The following is a 9981-nucleotide window of genomic DNA, read 5'->3' on the forward strand; positions in this document are numbered from 1 at the left end:
GGCTATTGGTTTGGTCTCTGAGCTTGGCAATTTGGCTGCAAACATTTCGTCTCCATTTGGGGGGACATTGTGCTGTACAGACTAGCAGAATTCAAAGCGCAAACCAACAGCCCATCTACCAACCCTAGCTACTAATATTCAAACACATCACAACACTGTTATTTTCAGGAAAATGATGAGGCTGAAATATTATTTATGAAATACTTGAAAAACTTGCATAGATCCTGAGTTTAATTTTCTCTTACAAATGTTCAGGATAAACAAAGAGAACAAAAAAGTTTGATTCCACCAACAACAATTAGAAAAGGCCAGAATGAGTTCAGCAATTTTATTTTTTCTACTTTACTTTTTCTGCTAAGAAAAAGCAGAAAGTAAAAAAGAAAAAAAAGAAAAAAGAAAGCGATTAAAGTGTTAATTCAAAATTAACACAAGTTAATTACAAGTTAGAATATATAAATTGGGTGGCCTAGATTATGTTCAATGCTACTTTTCTTACAGATTTGTTTTTAAGAAATGGGAAACATCATACTTCACTTTTCATTAACCCCAGCTCAGATCAGATTGTTGATCATGCTTTTTATATACAGTATGTGTAACCAATGCTTTGGAATATAAGAATGAAAGATCTGATATATATGTAGATCTATCTACAACTGTTTGATGTTCCTCTTCATTTGTTGTCTTTGAGTAAATTATGATCAGGAAGAAAAATTTAATCAGAAACTGAGACTGAAAAAAGGTATGTACAGTTTGGTAATTGAAAGTATCTTATTTGGTTTCAGTTTATGAGTCATAGTTTTAGCAGGAAACAAAAGTTCTCACAGTGTACAAATATTCCATCTCTTCTAAAAGTATATGTAAGTACATTCTGATATAATTTTAACTTCTTTTTAATTATTTACATACAAACATATGTACCATATTGGAACACAAAGTGTGATTGTTTATTGGCATACCATTATCCATACAATATGTTATAACATCTTGTGTCTGAATTTTTAACAATAATATACAGAAGCCTGTGATGTAAACTTTGTATACTTTGGAATATCTCCAAATCTGTGGTTATAATCTAAAACACACACACAAAAGGAGGTTATGTCTCAAAGCAAATCATCACTTCCATGGATGTTTAGAAAATTAACATATGTTATAGCGAAATCCCTTAAATAGGGAACTGTGAAAAATTTATCCCAGATTTGTTTCAAGAGCTGTTTAAAGTAAGAGTGGGCAGTTAAAACTTACTATGGCAGGTTTGAAATTTTGAGAGCGCCTGGCAGATTCAATAACTGTCACCAGAAAGGTATCTATTCACAAAATGGCTAATGGTCAACAGTGGAACAAACTGCTACAAGTGATAGCAAACACTCCTTTGTTGGAGATGTTGAAACAGGGGTGAAAAATTATATATAAAGGATGCTGTAATCAAAGGGACCCCCCAATGAATGTGGTAAATGTCAATGTCCAAGAAATAAGATAGAGAAAGCTTAAATAACACATCTTCTAGAATTCTTTCGAGCTTTTTTAGCCTCAAAAGTGCTATGCTTCTGTGTTTGTATATGCTGAGAAGTATGGATAGGGCTTGCATAGTGTCTTCCTTTATGGAGGGGAAGAGCACTTTAAAAAGAGGGGTCTGATTTGGGTCTGACATATACATGTTTTTTTACTTAGATAATGCCACATTAGTGGCTTAAATTCTAAATGAATGTTACATATTATGTGTTCAGTAAGAAAAACTGAGAGACTGATTATCATATGCTTACTGGGAGACAGAGATATGGCAAAAAATCTAGAGCAAGTAGATTATATCATATACCATGGTAGGACACTTATTACTGATAGAGAATTGAATGGAAAAAATAGATTTGCAAATAACTATTATTATAATTTCAAGGAGCTGTTCACAAGCCAATGGGCTCCTTTTTTCCAGCAAATCTCTTTGTTTTTAAATAAGGCCTTTTTATTAATTATTATTATTAGACACAACACAGACAGACACACATACACTACTTCCACACTCCTCTAACAAAAAATGGACTATATATTGCCTGGGATCCAACAGGCATATAAACGTCTTTTATTAACCTATATGTTTAGTGCTTGACATAGCCAATTTTTTAAAACTTCCATATTTTGAGCAAAATGCACTAATGCTTTTAATAGGATTTCTTGGCCACTCAAAATAACAATATTGAGTCATGGTACCTTTACTCTTATCCCAGGTATATTTTCCAGATGAATCCATCCCATCCTGCTAGCATTTAAAACAGCAATATTTTATCATAATACTATACTTTTACTTTTACCTCAAGTATATAGTTTATTCTGCTAACCTTGCCCTAAGGGACTTTCCAGGGGACACCTTATCCCCTTTTCCTTTTGTTTTTGTCCCCAAATAAAATAACAATATTGAATCATCAGGTCTTTATCTAAATCTTTTACCATTCTACTATAAGGAGGATGATTCCATCTAGCCAGGATCTTTCCCAGGGGACTATGAGGAGGAATGACTACATTCTTTCCCTTTCCCTGACCTTGGGAGTCCCTTCTTTGATCCTTTTGTGGCTTCTTGGAAGGTCTATTACCCATCAGTGGTTGGCACCTATTTATCTTATTGTTTTCGATCTTGTGAGACCACCTTACGTTTCACCAAGCCGCTTCCCTCTTTTTCCGGTTAAAGGAGTCTGCTCTCACCTTGCCTTGCCGGCCTAGCTTCAACCCTTGGGGCACTGCTTTTACCCTCTTCACAAGTCTTCGGATTCACACCATCCCTCCCACTCAGCCGCCCAGGTAACTGTGAAAATGCCCGGATTTTCTTACCTGGGTCTGTGCACAGAGTTTCCCGGCAATTGGTACTTGACCCACCTCCTTGCCTTGCCAGTCCTTCAAACCCTCAGGACATTCACACCTAGTGCATGTATGTCTTGCCAGTCTTCCAGGACCCTCAGGACATCCCCCCCAAAAATTGACCTGACTTCCTTTGTTCCTGGAATCCACTATTTAGCATCCGGTTCTTCATGTGTACCGGGCCAGGGGTGGCCACCTTTCAGGGAACCGTCAAAATCGACATGGTGCCTGTCCCCTTAGGGGTGGCCACTCCCGGTGATCCGGGGACCGTTTGGATATCCCGGACGAGCCCCCAAGTTATTTGGAACATGGCTCAAGATCCCAAAACAAACAAATTCTCTTGGAATTCCAGCAACAAAGTTTTATTCAAAAAGAAGCGTTTGCAAAGGCTTGGTGGACTGAAACACACACAGGAGTTCAGCCACACTTCAAGAGCTGTTTGACACATTTTTATATCCTACCCCGGACGCAGATTCCCCCTCCCCTATCGCACTCAACGCCCCTTCCCTAATCATCCGATAAAACTAACTCGGACTGCCTAAAACCACTGTTCCTCCCATGTTCCAGGAAGCCCCTTTGTGCACATCCTATCACCATCTAATTTTCTGTTAACAAAGCTAGGCTCCTATAGTTATTTCTGTATTTTCTCTCCTTGCGGTTTAGGTTAGCTAGCAACTTCTGCTTTTCTTATTTGTATATAGTTTACTTGTCTGACTTTATGACCCTCAGGTGGCTTCTTCCATCAACCTTTAGATTCATTAGATTCATTAGAAATTTCTGATTAATAATCTACTCCTTTCACTGTTTTTAAGTATAGTATGGCTTTCCTGTTATTCGATTCAGCTAGTTTTCCTGTTAACCTGTGCATTTTCTCTTGCAGTTGTTTTGCAGTTTGTATTCTTCCATTTCCCACTCTGAAGACCCGGCTAATTTTAGCCCAAGTGTCTATCTTACATCCTCCCTTTAGGGTACTATTTCCTTGTTCGCATTCATTAGTTTCTTTGGCAAGCTTGTTTTTCTACTCAGTAAGTTTCCATTGCATGGTAGATTCCCCTTTGACTATCCCTGAAGATTGATTGTATTGGTGCACACTTATCAAGTTTACATAGTATTAAANGTATTAAATGTGAGAGGGACCTCAGAGTCCTAGTGGACAATCACTTAAATATGAGCCAGCAGTGTGCTGCAGCTGCCAAAAAGGCCAACACAGTGCTAGGCTGCATTAACAGAGGGATAGAATCAAGATCATGTGAAGTATTAATACCACTTCTGCATCCAGTTTTGGTCACCGCAATGTAAAAAAGATGTGAGACTCTAGAAAGAGTACAGAGAAGAGCAACAAAGATGATTAGGGGACTGGAGGCTAAAGCATATAAGGAACGATTGCTGGAATTGGGTATGTCTAGTTTAACGAAGAGAAGGACGAGGGGGGACATGATAGCAGTGTTCCAATATCTCAGGGGCTGCCACAAAGAAGAGGGAGTCAAGCTATTTTCCAAAGCGCCTTTTATTTGGAACAACTTGCCTCCAGAACTTGTGAATGCTCCAACACTGGAAGTTTTTAAGAAGAGACTGGACAACCATTTGTCTGAAATGGTATAGGGTTTCCTGCCTGAGCAGGGGTTGGACTAGATGACCTCCAAAGTCCCTTCCAACTTTATTATTATTATTATTATTATTATTATTATTATTATTATTATTATTATTATTATTATTATTATTATTATTATTATTATTATTATTATATAGCATTGTTCTGCAAGCCTAATTTTGGATGATAAAATTAGATTGCAAATTTATTAATGAAGACAGGAATAGATAACTTGAATTAACGTTTTATTTTGGGGGCAAACTAACAGCTGATAACTATTATTTCAGAAGCATGCCTAGGCAAGAATCTTTTATAATCTTTTATCCATCAAGAAATTCAATGTCATTTCTCAAGGACTATATAAATCAATGCACCTGCCACACTACATCTGTTAACTAGCTAATTAACACAGGAAGTTCTGTGTCATATCTTACTGCTGATTAGTTTATGATTAGCATCTAATGCAGGGGTGTCAAACTGCCAGCCCATGGGTTGCATCATGCGGTTGCATCATGCTGAGGCCATGCCCACCCCAACGCCAGCAATGCAAAAAAAGTCATGTTGCGACACATCACCTGACGTGGCAAGTTTGACACCCATGATCTAATATAATTACTTGTTCCTTCTCACCATTTCTCATTCCCTCCTTCATAACAGTGATTGCAAGTAGATTGTCACTTTGCTTTGATTGAAAACATCGTTTAAAAAGTATAGCCACGATTCCAAGATCTTATGAGAAAGGGTTACAGAAATATTCAAATGTACAGAATTCCTCAACACATTGCTTGACATTACTTATGTTTTCAATTTAACTTGATTTCCCCCATTTTAATTGATAAGGGCTGGAAGCATGCTAGAAGCTACTGCTCCTGGTTTGAAAGAGTAAAGATTTCTTTTAATGCATAATTCCATTTATTTTAAATTAGCATTGGTCAGTATATTTGTACAATAAACAATCCATCTATGAAGCCCTTAAGAAAACAAATAGGATTTTCAGCAACTTTTGTCAGTTAAAAGTGTAAATAGGATTTTCAGCAACTTTTGTCAGTTAAAAGTATAAATGGCAAAAACTTTCTATATGCAATTGGTAGGTTCACCTCTGTAGCTTATGTTCTGGAAACTTCAAGATGTAATGTCCTCTATTTGCATCAATTTTCCTATCATTTTTTGCCACATCCTAAGCTTGAAAATCGGGCCCATTGCTAGTATTTCTAAGATGGTCTTGGAATTTATTTGGCTTACTAAACTAAGGCTTCGAAATCAGGACAACCACTAGATAGCCATGCACTTAAGGCCAGTTCCAAGTTTCAATCTGCAATTAATACTTGTTTTCACTTTACTGAATGAGCAGACAGCATGCAAGACTGCGTCGCATCAGATTTATTGGGTGAAAAGTTATTGGTGATAGTTCATTATCGAATGATAGGTTATCTAAACCAGTGTTTCTCAACCTTGACAATTTTAAGGCATGTGGACTTCAACTCCCAGAATTCCACAGCCCGCATTGCTGGCTGTGGAATTCTGGGAGTTGAAGTCCACATGCCTTAAAATTGTCAAGGTTGAGAAACACTGATCTAAACGAAGCGCTTCCTTGGGTGACAGGAGAGAAAGAAGCACAGCTACAAACGGAAATGCAAACATTTAGATAGGAAAGAGTCGACAGCTGATGCTGTAATTTAACAAAACAAAACAAAACAAAACGAAAAAAGCCCCCTAGCTCTCAAAGACGCAGCTCACAACACAGAGAAAGGAAAGCGAAGGAAAAAACATACGTTTCCGCTTTCCTGGCCCCGCCCCGGAAGTACATTGAATTTGGAAAAGAGGAAGCTTTAGGTTGGCTGCGGCTTTTGTAGTGGAGTTAAAATGGCGGCGGTGCAGGCTCAGAGCGGGATTCTTCTCAGTGCGGTGAGAGACGGAATAAGATTTGGGTGTTTTTTTCTGGCCAGGGGAAAGAAGGGGAGGCAAAGGGTGGGGAGGTCCTTTGGACACTCCTTGCGAAGCCAAGTAAAAGACTTTCAGTATAGTTATGAATGCATTCTTTTTTTCCCCCTCCGACAGCGCTTGAATTTGGGGTGGGTTGGAGGGAAGGGTTCTTCTCCAGTCTCGAATCGCGCTTTTCTGGTTTTATCGTTCGTGCTACGGAGCTGGCTACGTTGAGAAAGTGGAAGAGGAGTTGCTTGATTTGTTTCCTGTTAACGGATTTTTGCAGTGAAGGCGTATTTGGTTTTCTGTTTTAGTCCCGCATCGCCGAGAATGTTTTCATTCTTAAAAAGTCTATGGAGATTCTCAAATCATCCAGGTCATGGTTGTCCCGGAGGTGTTTTTTTTTTTTTTTTTTCAAAAGGCAATTGGACTTCCTTGTTTTTTTGTGTGTGTGTGTTTTTTCTTTCGAAAACATTCCGCTGCTTATCTGAACTGAAAGAAGCTTCTTGGATGAGAAGCGAAGCGTTTTTAAAGGGGAAAAAAACCCAAGAAAATCCGGTTGCCTTTTGGAAACAAATCACCCTTGGGAGTTTCATTCTTAAAGTTATTATTACTAATGTCTTAAATAATTTACACAGTTTTAAGAATTGTGTTAAATGAGCAGATAAGGTCGACCTGAATGACTTCTTTGTAGCTCGGAAAGAGGATAAAGTGCATGACACTGAAATGGTATTTTCCGTTCAGATCTTTAGATGTACAGGAGTTAGGATTTGATCTGCAATCTCATAACAGTTCGTGTTCTTTCTCGTGGGAAATGTGATGGTATGATGACGAAAAATAAGAATCCCAAGGAAGTAATCTATTTGGATATTCGTTTCTCTATAAAGTGAGGTGGAGTTTACAACCACATGATCTTGTGGTTTTTGTTTGTTAAACACCAGGACTGCAATCTTTGATATAAACAGGTGCAGCTGCCTTATCAACCCATTAGTGCAGTTTTTGGTGTCTGATAGTGACTTGTTGCAATTTCAAGGCAATGTTTTCTTGCCATGTTGTCTAAGATCTTTTTAATTTTAATTTTTGTAAGATTTGCCTCAGAAATGTGAGAAACAAGGCTTACACTCAAATTGTTGGAAATAACAAAGTGTTTTATTAGAGCTTTAGCAAAAGCTGGTGGATCTTTAAGCCAGAGATCCCCAACCTTTGGGCCGTGGCCTACTAACGGGCTGTGACCTCTTGGCCACTGGGCTGTGTGAGTAGTTGGGCAGTGCAGGCATGCACATGCTCACTCGCCCTCATGCCACTGTTGCCACGAATGTTGCGTGGGCACGCAGGCAGTGGTGTTGCCATGAACTTTGCGTGGACAGCAGCAACACCCACAAGCGGGCTGTGGCACAAACCTCATGTGGGGTAGCGGCGCAATCGTGTTGGTAGTAGCATCGCTACAAGCCTGGTGGCGGCACCACAAGCCTCACACAGGCACCGGCGTCGCTGAAAGCCTTGTGGCATGCTCGCAGCTTGTTTGTGTGCACACGCGGCCATATTCACATTTGCGCATACACATGTAAGGCATCTGCCCCTCCCTTTCCCACTGGGCCGCCAACCCAAAAAGGTTGGAGACCCCTGGTCTAAGCATACAAGCAAGAGAGAGAAACCACACTGGTTACAGATCTCAGCATATTTTATACATTCCTATCACCAGCTCTTTGTCCATTCTTCTCAGGCCCAGTTAATAGGCCCAGGTCAATCACATCCTAACAGTCCGCCTATATTTTGCCATCATACCTAAATGCTTAAAAGTTAGTTAAGCCCTTATTGTCATCCAAACTTAGTAAGCACTCAGCCCCTTCATTTCTGACCTCTTTGGTATTCCCTTATCAGTTCTTTTGCTTATCTGTATAATACAGCACCTGGTACATATCTCAAGCCAGAAGCTGTGCACATCACTGCCTAGCAGAGTTCATGCATCGGGCAAACATGGCTGCGCTTTGGATATGCAGTAGTGTGGTTATACTTTAAAATACTAACTCTAGATAGTTTGAGCAAAGAATAAACCTTATCATTCATAAGCTATATGCTAGTTTACATTATGAAAAATTATAACTTATATCTCACAGAAATGTTTACCTAATGCCATGTGGCTAAGCAGTGCTTTGAATCAAAACCATAAAGAAACCAGTGAGTTTCCTTTGTGATAAAGCAGTAAAAGTATAAGTGATAAAACAATAATAACTGAATAATTAACAGTGTAAGAATGTAAAAGCCACAATAAGGAAATAAAAACCATGGCAATATTAATTGCTTAGGAAAATAAGCATGAATCTTCAGTAAGTATACTATAAATCTTTTGTTTGCTTGGATACTGATACTGGAGATAGTTGCAAGGTACAGGTAGTCCTCAACTTACAACAGTTTATTTAGTGACCGAAGTTACAAAGGCACTGAAAAAAGTGATTTATGATTGTTTTTCACACTTATGGCCATTCCAGCATTCCCATGGTCATGTGATCAAAATTTAGACACTTGGCAACGGACTCGTACTTATGAGGGTTTCAGTGTCCCTAGGTCATGTGATCACCTTCTGACAAGCAAAGTCAATGGGGAAGCCAGATTCACTTAGCAACCGTGTAACTAACTTAACTGTGGCAAATGGGGAAAACTCGCTTAACAAATGTCTCACTTAGCAACAGAAATTTTGGGCTCAATTATGGTCATAAGTCAAGGACTACCTGTATTTAATATCTGGATATCTTATTTACATCTTCTCTGTCTTATTAACAATCATCATATGAAAACCTTGGTGCAGGTTAATATCTACAGGCCCATTTGATAATGACCATAGGATACTAAAGATTTCAAGTGTGATATACAATAAGAGCAATAAACGGTAAAGAGCATGAATTTAGATGAAAACGAAGGAAAATATGTTGGCTTTCTGTCTATGAAACTAAGGAGCGGAAGCCTCTAATAGATGTAAATGAAGATTTGTTTGATCTTGTTGAGATAAATTGATGCAGGGAAGAATTGATGCATTTTTAATATGAATTAAATGATTAAAATTTATGATAGAAAAAATGAATTTATCATTTAGATTATTTGTATAAACATGATTTTATAGTTTCTGATGGTTGCACATTTCAGCAAAGATAACGCATTTGCAGAAAAATTGCACAATAGTTTGAAAGAATTTTATCTAGGAGAATAAATTACTCTATTAGGTGAAAAGAATAAATGAGTGGATACAAGATAGGAGAAGAGAAAAGGCTGTTGGGACATTTGACACCCAGTATTGAATGAAAGTAAGGACAGGCTGCCCGGGAGGGGACACGAGCCTGGCTCCAGGGAATTATAAACGCTTCTTTATGGGAGGGTGTCTTCCCCACGGCCTTGAAGGAGGCGGTGGTGAGGCCCCTCCTTAAGAAGCCTTCCCTGGACCCAGATGTATTAGCTATCGTCCGGTCTCCAACCTTCGCTTTGTGGCGAAGGTTGTTGAGAGTGTGGTTGCGCAGCAGTTCCCCCGACACCTGGAGGAAACAGTCTATCTAGACCCGCTCCAGTCGGGCTTCAGACCGGGATACAGCACGGAAACGGCATTGGTCACATTGGTGAATGATCTCTGG

At 38.9% G+C, this 9981-nt stretch overlaps 1 protein-coding gene across 1 annotated transcript in view; it reads left to right on the forward strand.

The window, feature by feature from the left end:
* Positions 1-6270: 6270 nt before the first annotated feature.
* The window catches only part of MORC3 (MORC family CW-type zinc finger 3), a 37073-nt gene continuing 33362 nt past the window's right edge, over positions 6271-9981 (forward strand). Inside the window, exon 1 of the mRNA XM_015823176.1 lies at positions 6271-6343. Coding sequence (XP_015678662.1) covers positions 6302-6343 — 42 coding nt within the window. The 5' untranslated portion in view covers positions 6271-6301. The remainder of the gene's footprint in view (positions 6344-9981) is intronic.

The sequence above is a fragment of the Protobothrops mucrosquamatus genome, unplaced genomic scaffold (assembly GCF_001527695.2).
Source record: "Protobothrops mucrosquamatus isolate PMUCROS unplaced genomic scaffold, P.Mucros_1.0 scaffold1788, whole genome shotgun sequence".
Taxonomy (NCBI): Eukaryota; Metazoa; Chordata; class Lepidosauria; order Squamata; family Viperidae; genus Protobothrops; species Protobothrops mucrosquamatus.